Source organism: Notothenia rossii (assembly GCF_949606895.1).
Source record: "Notothenia rossii genome assembly, chromosome: 6".
NCBI lineage: Eukaryota > Metazoa > Chordata > Actinopteri > Perciformes > Nototheniidae > Notothenia > Notothenia rossii.
In genome coordinates, this window is record NC_136909.1 from 8683442 (window position 1) to 8698520 (window position 15079).

At 39.6% G+C, this 15079-nt stretch overlaps 3 protein-coding genes and 1 long non-coding RNA gene across 6 annotated transcripts in view; 3 read left to right on the forward strand and 1 right to left on the reverse strand.

Annotated features, from left to right (window-relative positions):
• The first annotated feature begins 1364 nt into the window (after positions 1-1364).
• On the forward strand, positions 1365-13044 carry figla (folliculogenesis specific bHLH transcription factor). Its single transcript, XM_079685914.1, has 6 exons — positions 1365-1694; positions 2395-2541; positions 2658-2747; positions 5433-5567; positions 11001-11051; positions 12597-13044. The coding sequence occupies exons 1-5, from the start codon at positions 1509-1511 to the stop codon at positions 11013-11015; spliced, it is 573 nt and encodes a 190-aa protein (XP_079542040.1). The 5' UTR covers positions 1365-1508; the 3' UTR covers positions 11016-11051; positions 12597-13044.
• LOC307042183 (general transcription factor II-I repeat domain-containing protein 2A-like) lies at positions 6799-8856 on the reverse strand (the record flags this gene model as incomplete). Its single annotated transcript, XM_079685913.1, has 2 exons — positions 6799-6929; positions 7099-8856. One exon carries the CDS (start codon positions 8854-8856, stop codon positions 7105-7107), a length of 1752 nt encoding a protein of 583 aa, XP_079542039.1. The 3' UTR covers positions 6799-6929; positions 7099-7104.
• Positions 8490-10334, forward strand: LOC307042185. The gene is made up of 2 exons (XR_013809036.1): positions 8490-8618; positions 8763-10334. It is a non-coding gene; the product is annotated as an uncharacterized lncRNA (long non-coding RNA).
• Positions 13045-14168: 1124 nt separating the features above from the next.
• add2 (adducin 2 (beta)) overlaps positions 14169-15079 on the forward strand; it is a 28332-nt gene continuing 27421 nt past the window's right edge. The window contains exon 1 of one of the 3 annotated variants that reach the window (XM_079686662.1): positions 14169-14420. The gene's annotated coding sequence lies outside the window, so the exon portion shown is untranslated. Of the gene's footprint in view, positions 14421-14538; positions 14561-15079 lie in introns of those variants that run through there. The other 2 variants (XM_079686659.1, XM_079686661.1) reach the window with 2 other exon arrangements.

Here is a 15079-nt window from a genome sequence, read left to right on the forward strand (position 1 = left end):
GTGGTTTGCAAAAAGTGCCATGTTGATTTGCAAATTGTGTGAAAACGTGTTTAGAGTTTTGGAGATTTGAGCCGATGTTTTGCTCTTTGAGTGTCAGCTAAAATAATTGTGCTTTATGTATCATTTTAGTGTGTTAGCAATCGAGAAAAACTGTAATAGAGATTGTTTTGTTTGTTGCTGATTCGTCACATCAGAGTCGTTTTTCTCTCTATTTCCAGGCTTGGCTGATTTACCTCTGACTGTGTTATGATCCTATTTGGTTGATTGCTTTCTGTGACCTTTGATAAACGGCAATTTCCGCCTGATTACAGCAGCCTATTTACTCTAGACTCTGTGGGATGTCAATCAATCCATCATTCAATCCATCAATCAAATCTAAATTGTATAGCTCAATAACACATTTACTCAAGAGGCCTTTTAACTCTGTTCAACATCCTCTGTCCTAAGATCTTTGCAGCAAAGAAATAAAAGTCCCTAAAAGACATTTGGGAAATACTCTGGGGAAAATGGAATACAACTCAGAGAGAGCAAAAGAGAAGGGGAACAGACGGGACGATTTCATGTGAATATAAAAATGCATGTATATACAGTAGCCTATACTGATTGTATTTGTATGTATTTTTGCAAGAATTGTATTATGTATTATGTTTTAGTGCTCAAAACCCTCCAAATTTAATTTCCACCAGTGCTTTTACTTAAGTATATAATCTGAGTGATTCTTCCATCTCCATCTCTGCCTTTCTTAGCCTCTTTCACATAATATATTAAATAATACATTACATTTATATATCTCTTTTCCTCGTGCTCAAAGCGCTATATAGTGATTATTAGTGGTGTAAAGTAATTAGGTAGGACATACCGAAGTACAATTTTCACTTTCAATTTTACCCCAGTCGATTTAGAGGTGAACATTTTACTTTTACTCCTCTACATGTATTTAATATTGTTAATTACTTTGCAGATTTGGAAAAGTGATATAATATGCAATATGGTAAACACTTAAATACAATATTAGTTACACTTGGAGTAAATCCACATGCTACCCTGCTAGCTGCACCTTTACCAGCTTTGATAAAACTTTAATGCATCAATAATTATAATCAAAACATATAATGTATACTTTTCTGAAATAGGCCAATAATAACTACTTTTACTTTTGGTAGTTTAAGTATATTATTATTTTTATGCCATTACTTTAGTAGGCTACTTTTACTTGAATAACATTTGCAACGCAGGACTTTTACTTGTAACAGAGTATTCCTACATTGTGGTACTTCTACGTTCACTTAGGAACAAGATCAGAGTACTTCCTTCACCTCTCATAGTGACAGACCGTTAAAACCGTTAAATTGATCATGTTGCTATGACAGCCTCCCCTAATTAATAATGAAGCACAGGTGTGTTGTGTCCGCACCTCTCCCTTCTCCTGCCGTTTGACGTTTACATTAAAACATAACGTGATTAAAGTAACAGATAATTATCAAAAGCCACTCATATATTGGCTTAAAATGAAGGTGCCAGAGGATGAATTAATGAGCGATATTTTGAAGCGTTTAACGGGCGAGTCAGCCCTCCCTTGCTACAGCAACATAGTGAAGTATAAGAGAGGAAGGCAAGGAGTATACTTCGTGGCCGAGGAATTCATTGAATCTGTGAAGAAACGAGAGCAAGTCAACGCCAAGGAACGACTGAGAGTGAGTAGAAGAGTGTGAAACGCAGGAAAATGTTTACTAATGTGTTTGACAGCAGGCTAACGTCAAGTGAGCAGTTGCTATCACGTACCGCTAGCTTAGACATGTAGCTACTTAGCTGTCGAAGTCACAACCAACGTTACTTGTAATGGTAATTAACTTTTAAGAAGTGAAATTGGCCATTGTGCAGAATGATATATCTTACTTTTTCCACTTTAAGGACGTTTTGATGCTAGTACTTTTGCACTTTTACTTAAGTAACATTTTGAAATCAGGACTTTGGGTGTTTTAAGACCATAGTATTTGTACTTTAAAAGTATTAGCATCAAAATATACTACTATGTAAAGTACCAAACGTAAAGGTCCATTTCAGAATAATATAAACGACAGAAGTATTATTGGCTTAACTTACTTCAAGTATCAACAGTAAAAGTACTCATATGCAGAATGGATTTTTTTTTTTACAGTATTATACTATTATGTTATCATTATGTTGTATGTGTTGCAGTTGGTCAATGTCGATCAAATGTCATACATAACTAACACAAAGTTGCAAAATGAGCTAAAAGACTCTTGTTCTTTACATGTCTGTGCCTAGGGGCCGGTTTGCTCATAAATTGTCCATGCATGTTCTTATTAGTCACCATTGTATTTGCTTTATTCAAGTATCATTAATGTGAAACTCAGCCTCTCTCCTGCGTAGATAAGGAACTTGAACACCATGTTTTCCCGCCTGAAGCGCATGGTGCCACTGATGCGACCAGACAGAAAGCCCAGTAAAGTGGACACACTCAAAGCTGCGACAGAATACATAAGATTGCTTCTTGCAGTTTTGCAGGACGCCGACAGTGTAAGTGCTCTGTTCATCAGGACTCTTATCAAATGACAAGTGTCCGCTGTTATTTTCAAAGGGCAGCATTGCCACTTATTTTGTATTTTTCATTAGTGTTATTTTCTATTTCTCAGAATACTGTCAGTGGGACTGATTTCCTCAAGAATGCAATCACTTATGGCCAGACTGATGTCTTGGGAAGTGATCTATGGCGAGTGGATGATGTGAGTGTTTGTTTTTCCACCTTGCTGTTATGACAGTTTGAAAATTGACCTGTCTTCTTGTATCTGTGAAACACCTTCTAATTGGCTTTTTTATGTTATCTCCTGCACTTAAAATTATGTCTGAGGTAAAAAAACTGACTTTGAGGCTTTAAAGTAATAATTCAGATTGTTTTAAAGAAAGGTTGTTATCCATAATCAGTGTATTCTGAAGGAAAGGCCTACAAAGATAAATAAATACATATTAGTTTTAGGTGTACGTTACATTACAGTTTTTCTCGATTGCTAACACATTTCTTTTTGCTCAGTTTCTCAGAACACTAAACACAATTCACAAAACCACACGCCCAAAGTGAGCATTTCTCCTGCTAAATGAAGAACTGCACTCAAAACGACAAACACTTACCAAATGCAAACTTTTGCACCAAATACAATTCATTCATAATTCTAGATTGTTTGACTACACACTGCTGAGCATTCTAAAGCAATTTCATCTTGTATGGGCTATGCTCTGTACAGAGAGGTCTGCAGAGAAAGATTGCTTGAGTTCACAGAAATACAGTAAATGAAGAAACACAAATTAGTTGTTGAAGAAAAATCACATTTTATTCAAAAATAACATTGTGCAACATGCATCTCAGCACATAGTTACTATGCTTCGGATCTCTCTCAGTGTGATGCATTGTTTGCCAAAACCCAGTTTGTAACTGCTGCTTCCTGTGCCTCATTGAACATCCTTAGCCTTCCACCTGCACCTCTTTGTTTCTCAGTCCTTCAGATAAACAACAAAGATGTAGGGATTGGTCAGTTTCTGTGTTGCATACAAGTCAGTTTACCACAGTAAATAGTGCAGGATTTGTGTACAGTTATAGTCTGCAACATGCCAACAATTCAATTACAGTAATGAAGTAAATACGTTTCACACAACAGATATAAGCACTGATATATCATGAATTATGCAGAGCTCAAAACTGGGAAATAACGTGTTTTCAAGTCTAAGTGTCCGGATTACAGAGGCAACAGTAAATCGGCTTAGATTAGGCTGAACACTCTGTCCAGCCTCTCTCATCGTCAAACCATGGTTGATAACATTTTATTTCATTAGAGAGTGCTCTTCCTCCTCCTCTCACTCTCATTCTTCCTCCTCTCACTCTCAGCCCACCTCTTCCTCCTCCTCTCCCTCTCACCCCACCTCTTCCTCCTCCTCTTGCTCTTGCTCCCATGTTGGCTCTCATTGTTGCTGTAAGAAAGTACTCACCTGTGGTCTTTTTATAGTGCTAACATCCGGATTGATAAGCCGACAATTATGCTATCAGGTGTTTGGTCAGGTGGAACGTGTTTCTTGATGATTGGTCCATGTGTGAGGCATTTTGAATATCAGTGTTTTAAACCAGCTAACACGTGACTGTAAGTCAGATTCCTGTGTTTTACGTGGAGAAACGTGTGCAGTGGTTTGCAAAAAGTGCCATGTTGATTTGCAAATTGTGTGAAAAGCTGAAAACATGTTTAGAGTTTTGGAGATTTGAGTCGATGCTTTGCTCTTTGAGTGTCAGTTAAAATAATTGTGCTTTATGTATAATTTTAGTGTTAGCAATCGAGAAAAACTGTAACAGTATTTCCATCGCTTTACCATGCTGTCAGACAGCCATTTTTTGACGGAGAACTGACGCTGTTATCTATGCTACCAGACTCTGCTGGAAAATAGAAGTAATTGTACCTTAGCAGAACATGAGTTGCTGGCCTACCTTTGCCTTGAGCAGTTATTTTGTTTGTGTTATTGTACGGCTTCAGTGAATCCAAAAGTCACAAACTAAGGGCCAGTAGGGCTGCAAGATTCAAGCCAAAAATAATCCTGTTTATTCATTTCTTGATTTCAGAAGGAAAAGTATTATTTTTGTACTTTCAATGTTGTCTTAACGGAGCACTGCTTTCACTTTCCTTTCATGTGTTCTTGATAATGTACAAATCTTAATCTTTGCATCTAAATTATACTTACAATATGGTTATCTCCTATAAAAAATAAATATATATTGTATCCAAAATACCTCCCTTCAATTCTAAAAGCTACAATATTGCAGTCGATCGTTTTCATTTAAATTTGGGAGACAAAAATCATGATTGAGAATAATTGTTAATGTCTCATTTAAAGGTGGGGTAGGTAATTCACTTCAGAAACACTTGTTATATTCCATGGAATGCTCTTAACATCCCGATAGCAATGAATCCATTAAATGCTTTGACAATAAATACATAAAAAATGTCATCTGTGGAAGCAAGCACGACCAATCATTTTAGCCGGCCCGGGGCAGATAACTGGATGGCCTACCTGCCTGTCAGCCTTCCATCTGTGCACAAACTTATCTCGTGCCCTCATTACTTTCAAATTCTAGCGCACTCGAGCTGGTTTCTCCATTCTTACCTACCCTACCTTTAATTAATTTTAGTAAAAGTAAAAACAACAAAAATTCTGCTGTTCCAGTGAAATAAAAAATTGTGTTTTAGGTATATTTAGTGTTTTGATATGGAGATTTGTCATGCTTTTATTTTTTTACTTATGAACAAATGTTTTGCCGTACAGTTTTTCCAAGCCTTATTTCATTGTAATTGTTCTGATTCCTTTTGAAAGAAGATGGATATTTTATAGTTTACGGTCATTTTTTAAATATATTTTCTTTTCTTTCCTGACAGGAGCAAATGGAGGATGGGTTCAGCATGCCCCTAGAAGCAGTGACAGAGGACGGAGATATGACCAGACTGATGCTGCAGCACTGTGTGGTGCCTGGATACCAGTTCCTCATACAAGTGGCCCCCGATCAGACTCTGGTAACTCGTTTTTCTTTCCTAATTATAAACTGTTGTTGTTGGTTAGTAGCGATGCTCCAATCAAACAATGTTTGTATTTCTTCTGATTTTCAAAAGAGTGAAAAAAATTAGATTTGCTTTGCTAAAAACTATAGTTGACGGTAACTACAAACATTTTTGAAACTTTTATTAAATGTACTCTTAGTAAAACATCATCACATAACTTACATTTCCGTCAAAACTAAAGGATACTTTTCGGACCTTCTCAGACAGATTTCTAAATACGTGTTCTAGTTATCTCGAAAAATGCATTCCAGCTGAAAATGAAGTGCAGTGTTTCCTAATTAAAATGTTTTCCTTACCCAGAATAAATATGGTACAGCATATGTATATAACAACACTCAAGGTTGAATTATACTGCGCTATTTTTAAATAGCAAAACAAATATCTATAAGTGGAGATGAAGCCCTTCAGAACCTCACTACTCTTACACTACGCAAGTGAAAGAAAAATTACTTGTTAAAAAATTTACATAGGAAAAAAAAAAGGGAAATACTGTATATAAAATAATTCAGTTGTGATGAGATGGAAATAGAAACAAGATTTGTTCATTTTGAGGAGGACAGGGGCCTACCTACACACATTCATAAATTATGAAAATATGCATTCCTGAGTAGAGTAATGACACTAAGCATAAGGCTACATGAATACAGATAAACTTCCACTTAAACGACGGCCACATCAAGGTCTTAAACAGGTGTATAAACAATAATGTATGTTTTCTTTTTTAAAGATTTTTGTTGGGCCACCAGTGCATTTAATCAAGCGACCGCTATGAAAGTGTGAACCAGGGGATGACAGGCGGATTCAAACCCGGGTCACTCACTTACTTAAATAGTGAATGCAGAAATCACCATCGGCTGTAGACAAATGGTGTAACTCTTTTTTAAAACACAATACAGCCAACATTCAAACTGTGTAGGAATCCATACAGAATCCTTCAACAATAAACAATCAGACACATTTATCATTCCCTTAAATCAGGGGTTCTCAAAGTTTTGATGAGTGAGGGCCAATTTAGGTACCCAATATTGGATTAAGGGCCGCCCAAGAAAAAACGGAACACAAAATTCCAAAACAAATCTTCTCTTTATTGCACACACACACACACACACACACACACACACACACACACACACACACACACACACACACACACACACACACACACACACACACACACACACACACACACACACACACACACACACACACACAGAGAGTATTGCGCTGGAGTTAGTGATATGCTGTGGATTTCCTGTCTTATCAGCAGGGCCCTGTTTCAGAACCAATTCCAGCTACTCAAGCACCACAGGATAGTCTCTGCAAGACAAATACAGAGAGACAGAGAGGGGGGAGGGAGAGAAAGAGACTTTTAAAATAGAAGCTTACCAAAGACCACAATAACACAGTATTCATCATCATCATTGTTATTATTATTGTTGTTGTATTTGTAACACAAATCGGCTATTATTGCCTGTCATCAACATACCTTTTCCTACTTTGAATGGGATTTATGGTGCTGTCGTCTGTTGGCTACTATTCCTTTGATGTCCGGTTCCATCTCCGTTGTTGCTATACGAAGGAAAGCATGTAGATGGGCATCCGTCAGCCTGGATCTCAGCTGGGATTTGTTGATGGCCATGGTGGAGAAGGTTTTCTCACAAATGTATGTGCTTCCGAACAGAGAGGCCATTCTGATGGCATGTTGGCGAAGTGCAGGGTACGTAGATGGGGAAAGTCCTTTGTAGAACTCGATGAGATTCTTGTCTCGATATGCTGCTCTGGCCTCAGAGCTCTCCTGCAGGTCGATGAGCTCGAACTGCATTTCTGCAGGCTCTTCTTCGGGTGCACATGTGAAGGGATCTTGGAATAGGTTGAATGACTTCTCGTGGTCACTGAAGTCCGAGAAGCGGTGGTGGAATTCCTCTTGGAGTTTTTCCATGAGGTTGTGGTTCTTGTCTGAACACAGGTGATGTAAAACGTCACATTCACCTGCGAGCACCTTGCAGGTGGGGAAATGGGTTAGATCCCCCTCTCTGAGCTGTCCCTGCACTAGTTGAAGTTTTCGCTGGAAAGCTTTGACGCTTTCAAACAATGTGGAAATGAGCTTCCCATGGCCCTGCAGCTTCACATTGAGATCGCTGAGAAAGGTGTTCAGGTCAACAAGGAACGCTAGGTCACAAAGCCATTCAGTGTCACTTAACTGTGGCAGATCTTGTCCTTTTGATTGCATTAACTCAGCGATTTCTTTCCTCAAATTAAAAAAACGCTTCAGTGTGGCACCTCTGCTCAGCCACCTGACAGCAGTGAAGTATATGACGTCACCAAATTCAGCCTCTGATTGCACCAAAAAAGTTTTGAATTGACGGTGATTCAGACCTCTGGACTTTATGAAATTCACTGTCTTCTCACCTCCGTTATTGGCCACTTTGTCGCTGAGCAAAGAGACAGCGCCCGCCTTTCTCCCGACCATGGCTGGCGCTCCATCTGTTGTGACACCGAACATGGATGTCAGCTCCACATTGTATGCATCGAGACTACGACACACAGCATCACAAATGTCGATTCCCCTTGTTCTGTCTTTGATACTCTCCATGCTTAGCAGTTCCTCGCCTATTTCAAAGTCCTCCGTGACCGTTCGAATGAAAATCAGCAGTTGTGCAGTATCAGAAATGTCTGTACTCTCATCCAGTGCTATAGAAAAGGACCCCTTGCCTAGGCCTTCCACACGTAGTCCCAATTGCTCTTTGAGATCATTGGCCAGATCTTCGATTCGTCGTGTCACTGTGTCATTCGATAAACTTATGTCACGGAACTTTGACTTTTGTTCAGGGCATACAATGTCAGCCACTTTCAAAATGCAGTCTCGCACGAATTCTCCATCACTGAACGGCTTGCTCCGCCTGGCAATTTCGTGAGCTACCACATAGCTAGCCTGTGTTACAGCTTCACCGGATTTTGCAAGATTTGTGAAAACTGACTGCTGGGCAGTTAAACCTCTTTGAAGTTGTTCAAGTTTAGTTCTGCGCTCCTTGCCCATGAACTTGTCATACATTTTATGATTGGTATCATAATGGCGTTTTATGTTATACTCCTTGAGCATTGCATTCACCTGCTTGCAGATGAGGCATATCACTTTATCCGACCCCTGAGGTAAAACGAAGTAAGCGTTGCTCCATTTCTCCTGGAACTTCCTTTTCTCCTCACTGACAAAACGTTTTTTACGCGACGGCCCTGGCTCCTCCATCTCGCTTACACAACGAAAACTTCCAACAAATTTTGTTTCCGATGTTCACGTGAACACTTTGCCGCCTTTGGGACGTGCATCCAATCAGGGAGTGAGTTTGGGGATGCTCGCGCTGGGGGTATTCATTGGAAATAACAGTGTGCCTGAGTGTGGACGTTGGGAGAGACAGCTTGTTGTTTTATTATTGTATAACCGGACTTTTGTGTGCGTTCATATACTTAACCACACACGCAAACACACACACTCTTTCTCTGCCGTTACATAGCAGACACTACTTTATCTGTCAAGTTGTCTCCGATGCCACCACAACTTCCTGTCAAACACGTTATCTCGACTTCAAAATAAAAGCATGCAAACGGAACTGGAAGTTAACCTAAATTAAATCCAAAATACACATAAAACTACAACGAAGGCAACAAAAACAATGCAACATCTCCTTCAGTCTCAGAGGACACAAAGTTGGGTTATCTACAGACAGTGACTAGCTAAAATCGCTAGCTAACTCCCGTTTCTGATAACTTACAACAGATTTTCCGCTTAACTGCAACTCGCGAGATTTGCGAGATTTGCGAGATTCAGGTTACCAAATAAGGAGTGAGAGTGACGCGTAGAGGAACCGGAAGCTGCGCTAGCCTCCGGTGGCTACCATAATGCTATCATTTAGTTTCTCCGATTTTTGCACAAAAATGGATTGATGGACCATCAATAAATAAGCCATGCCTGCTTCATGTATGGAAGAGGACCAGCGCCTCAAGAAAGCAATCATATCATCAGGTGTGGTCTCTAACATTTATAAATTATTATCTAGGGCTGCCCCGAATACCTATTCTCCTGTCCAACTGTCCTGGGAGCATACCTTGAATATCTCTCTGTCTGCTTTGCAATGGAACTCCATTTGGCAGTCAGCTATTTTCTCTTCTAAATGTGTAAGATTCAGGATCATACAGTTCAAAATTCTCAATAGAGCTTACATCACCCCTGTTACAAAATCCAAGACGGACAATAAACAGAGATTTATGCTGGCATGAATGTGGCAAGCGAGGTACATTGTTGCACCTACTCTGGGAATGCCCAGCGGTAAAAAAAACTTTGGTCAGAAGTAATATCCTTATTGTCTGAATCTTTAAAAGTTAATTTCCCTACATGTCCCATTGCATGTCTACTGGGTCTCAAGCCAGATGGCAATCCTGCAAGGACTACCGATCGGCTCTGGACATTGGCCTGTTTAGCCACAAAAAGACTCCTATTAAAGTCCTATTAAACTGGAAGGAACGCAAACCAGCCTGCTTTACTAGGGACTCATGGCTGAGGGAGTATCTGGACCTACTGAACATGGAGCGTGCAGCTTCTCTGCTGGGGGATTTTGAGGGGAGACAGGAGGATTGCGGTTCACTGTCCGCAGCTCTCCTATCTAACCCTGTCAATATGGCATCTCCTGTGTAATGTATAATGTATTGTGTATGTAATGTCCTGTGTATGTCACAATCAGCTGTCTTAGGAAGTCATCCTTGCATCCACCCCCCCCCCCCCCCCCCCCTCCCCCATTACGTTTTGTTTAGTTGTTTGTTGTTACATGTTTTGATGTACGGTTTGTTATCTGGAGCAATGTCTGTTAAAAAAAAAAAAAAAAAAATTTTTTTTTTTTTTTACTGTACTTGGGGTTTAACAGGTTAACTATCGCGGGCCGCCAGAAACATTTCCGAGGGCCGCCATTGGCCCGCGGGCCACACTTTGAGAACCCCTGCCTTAAATGATCTGACTGGAACATACTTCAATTACCGCTGGCAATCAACACGAGGCATTTGATTGTCCGCAGTGTAGCCGTCACAACGAGGCATTCAGACCGTTCTCACAAGTACCTCCTCGTCTGATTGGTTAAATCAAGAGAGAGTGTGTGTGTGTGTGTGTGTGTGTGTGTGTGTGTGTGTGTGTGTGTGTGTGTGTGTGTGTGTGTGTGTGTGTGTGTGTGTGTGTGTGTGTGTGTGTGTGTGTGTGTGTGTGTGTGTGTGTGTGTGTGTGTGTGTGTGTGTGTGTGTGTGTGTGTGTGTGTGTGTGTGTGTGTGTGTGTGTGTGTGTGTGTGTGTGTGTGTGTGTGTGTGTGTGTGTGTGTACAAACATGTTATCCCTTTCTTCTTTTACAACAGATGTCTCAACCCTAGAGAAGATGGCTTGGACTAATATTGGAAACCTGCCAGGTTGGATATGTTTAATACCTTGATGAAACATCTGTATATAAGTATGTCTTCATTTAAAATGCAGATTGCTGCAAAATGTTGGAAGGAAGAAGTCTTGACACTCCAGGGTTAAAGGATTATTTTGAAATGCATGCAAACGTCGGACAGGTTATATAAGGCGTTATGATAAATACATATTAATTGGGATGGTAATAGAAACAAATATGATCGTTGGTGTAATATTATACAAATGTTGCCCCCATGTGGACACAAACATAATTTTTATTTAATTTCCAATTGACGGTACAAATAAGGGGTGTTCTCCAACAAAGAAAGATAGGACCATCCATCCATCTTCTCCCGCTTATCCGTGGTCGGGTCGCGGAGGTAACAGTTCCAGCAGAGAGCCCCAAACTTTATTTTCCCTAGCCACATCAACCAGCTCTGACTGGGGGGATCCCAAGGCGCCCCCAGGCCAGCGAAGAGATAATCATCAATAATCAATCAATCAATAATCCCTCCACCTGGTTCTAGGTCTACCCCTTGGTCTCTTCCCAGCTGGACGTGCCTGGAACACCTCCCTAGGGAGGCGCCCAGGTGGCATCCTAACTAGGTGCCCGAACCACCTCAACTGGCTCCTTTCGACGCGAAGGAGGAGGAAAGATAGGACAATTGTGTCAATTTGTTTATATAATTAACATAAATTAGTAGCAATTTACATATTCTGTTTGCCAGGGATATGCTCATATAAATCTTAGAAAACAAATCATTCAGCATGAAAAAAACCTTTAAAAAACACTCATTGACACAGAAGATATATGTACATGTCACAGAAGGAAATGAATGATGATTGCATTTAGCTGCATCAGTTTTAGGGTATTGTGCATGCAGGCTCACTGTCACTGTGGAAAGAGTAGTCATAGTTATGCACCTTTTCTGCAAAAAGTAGTCAACATTGCTGCAGTGGAAAAAAAGAAGCAGTGGGTTACTTAAAGGATCATTTGTATACCAACAGCTCACCTTGAATCCAATGTTCTCCATGATGTTGTTATCCTATGTTTACCATGGAGAAAGTGTATACAAACACAACATAAAAACACGTTGAAGTTAACACAGGGTACGTAATGTTCAAATGATCTTATTGTAGGTGAAGTATTCCCTAAACAAACCTCTATTTTCCGTGTTAAATCCTGGGATCTTCCCACACTCGCAGGCCCCGCACACACATATGTGTTCAGTTATTCTGGCTCATTAGACCTCTGCTCAAGTGTGTGACTGGTCATGTAATGAGGAAACACTCTTGTAAACATGACCTTAAACAACACATGGGCACAATGAAAAATGCATTATCCCAAAGATGTGAGGGGTTACAGCGCCCTCTTCTGGTTAAATGTTTCTGTAGCACCCAGCTTTCTTTATAAAAGTGCACTTAAAGGAGGGTCAGGGTGTGTTAAAAACATCTATTTCAATGCATTGTAGTGGGTGACCTGTTCAATCAACAGGTCGCTGAATTTGATAATTGTGTTAACTGTTACATTTTTCAATAATTCTTGTTTTATTTTTTAGGGGACTTACGACGAAAGGATTATTCACGGAGAAAATACTATTTTATTTGTAGTATTTAATTTATATATTTTGTTTGATTAAATATGAATGTGTTTTTATTTTTATTTCACAAACTGTATCCTTGGCAGCCTTAAAATAAAATGTAAAGACGGCTTCTGTTTTTAAAATTACTGTCTAAAAGGGTCGGTTGTTTTTTGTTAAGTTATTATATTCCATGAGGTGTAATCAAGTCCTTTAAAGGGGGAGATTTGTACCAAGAAGACGGACGTTTTGTTACATTTCTGTATTATATTTTTTTTTTTGTCCATATAACTGAATGCTGTGGTTGCCAATGTTTCTCATTTCAGAAGTTTTCATTTGAGTTTTCCTTGCAAAACTACATGTACTACTCTTACTTAAAAAAGACAACTTGAATTTCAAAATGCTTGATAAATGATGTAATTAACGACTCATTGTAACGTGTTTTTATTTGGCACACATCTCCAGGTTAGTATCCTTTTTTAAATGTGCAGTGGTGGAAGAATAATGTAAAGAAGTAAAGCCTTAACTGCTGAAAACCCTGCGTTCAAATGTCTGCACAGTTAAAAAAAGGTCACATGCACTTTCAGACACATTTACATAAAGTATCAAAATGACAAGTAATCAATATGTTGAATCATATTTAACTAATGGGGTTATTTTTACTGATCGATCCACTTTTAAACGGTGCTTAATGGCGTATCAGTTAAAGGGTAATCAATCATTTATTGTAGTCTATTCCAGTGTTTGTCATGTAAAATCTGTATAGTCTAGGAAGTAAAATAGTAGTGTCAGAAAATAGAAATACTCAATTAAAGTACAATTACTTCAACCTTTTACTTGTTGTGGAATGAGTACTCATACCTAGTACTTGTACAGTGTAGAAATACTCTGCAAGTGAACGTCATGATTTCAAAATTCTGCTCTAGTAAAAGAACACAATTATTGGCGTAACAATTTAATTTAGTTATTCTATACACATTTATATTACTGTTTATATTTATTGAAATGTTCATAACTTAACAGCTGGAGCTTTTTGTACTGTAAATACTCCAGGGTAGGTTAACATTTCACTGAGGTAGCAACATTTTTTATTTATCATCTACTAGTTTATGATACATTATTTGTTGATTGTATTGTGTATCATTATAATCCTAAGTGATTACTAAATAACTAAGAGAAGTTAAAAGCACAATATACTTAGTAGTGCACAAATAATAATTTTAAGAAGTATCTTTAAATGTAATGTACTAAGTTTATGTCTGCTAATAGGCCTACTTAAATACATACAGCAAAAACCTAATGTATGTTTGTTTCTAACGGTGTCCATGCTGTTCTCCATCAGAACAGCAGGGGGCGCCTGTATGTAGCTCATATATCTTGATCCTGGTTACACTGGGCCTCGCCAACTAAACAACGTTTTAAGAGAAAGCATTAGACATCCACTTGGGCTTTGCGTGGTTTTTTCCCAACACAATAACTCCAAGTGCATTGCAAAGCTTGAATCTCACTGTGGGTGCATGCAAGAGTGGGAGCCCTGTGTGTGTATGTGTGTGTGTGTGTGTGCGCGCGTGTGTGTGTGACTGTGGACAGGCGTGGCAGTGGGCTGGTCCAGGCGCACCGAGCGATGAAAAACATCCTCCGACTTGGTACCAGCTGAGGCCCTGAAATAACCCCACAAAGGAACCTCGGTTTGGGCGTTATAATTGTAATTAACCACACATCTCTTCTTCCTGAGGTATACGGCTTCGGGGCCGTGGGTGAGCCGCGCGCTTAGAGAACACGCGCTCCCGAGGATGCACTGAGGTGAGTAAACCTGGTAACATCAGTGTTAGTGTAACAGCATGGTTAAATGGCTGGGCGTAGGTCCTCCCTGCAGCGTGCATGAGCCGTGTTTACGCCGACCATCAGACACCATACTGCCCGGTCCTGTTGTCAGACATACGGTGCATCTGCTGTCTTTTATTCCTTATAATGTGCTTGTGATTAAGATCGCGTATTCTGCAGCCCTCCGCATTGTTGTTGCTGCTTTCTTCTCTTCATTGCGCTCTGCACACGAAGGCCCGTGACTAACGCAAGGTCTCTGTATTATATGATGTAGCCATGCATCCTCTACTCTTGCTTATTACCGTGCTAGCGATGTCGTTTTTTGTTCATTTTCGTACAATAGTTCTGGGTGGATATGCAGGCCATGATTTAGTGCATTGCTCTTGCTTCTATTGGAATTATACTTATATATATATATAAATATGTATATTTGCTCGGATATTTAGAGAGAACGGTTTGAGTCGTCGCTGCTGCATTATTTTTTTTAGCTGGTGGCCATTAAGCGGATGCTGATGCTGCAGCGCGTGCGGATGTTGCTAAGCAGCCATGCATGATGGGCTGCTAGCTGGTGTGGAGGATGCTAACAAACATGCAGCTATGTACACGATATCTGCATGCACGGTGAAATATGAAGCTGT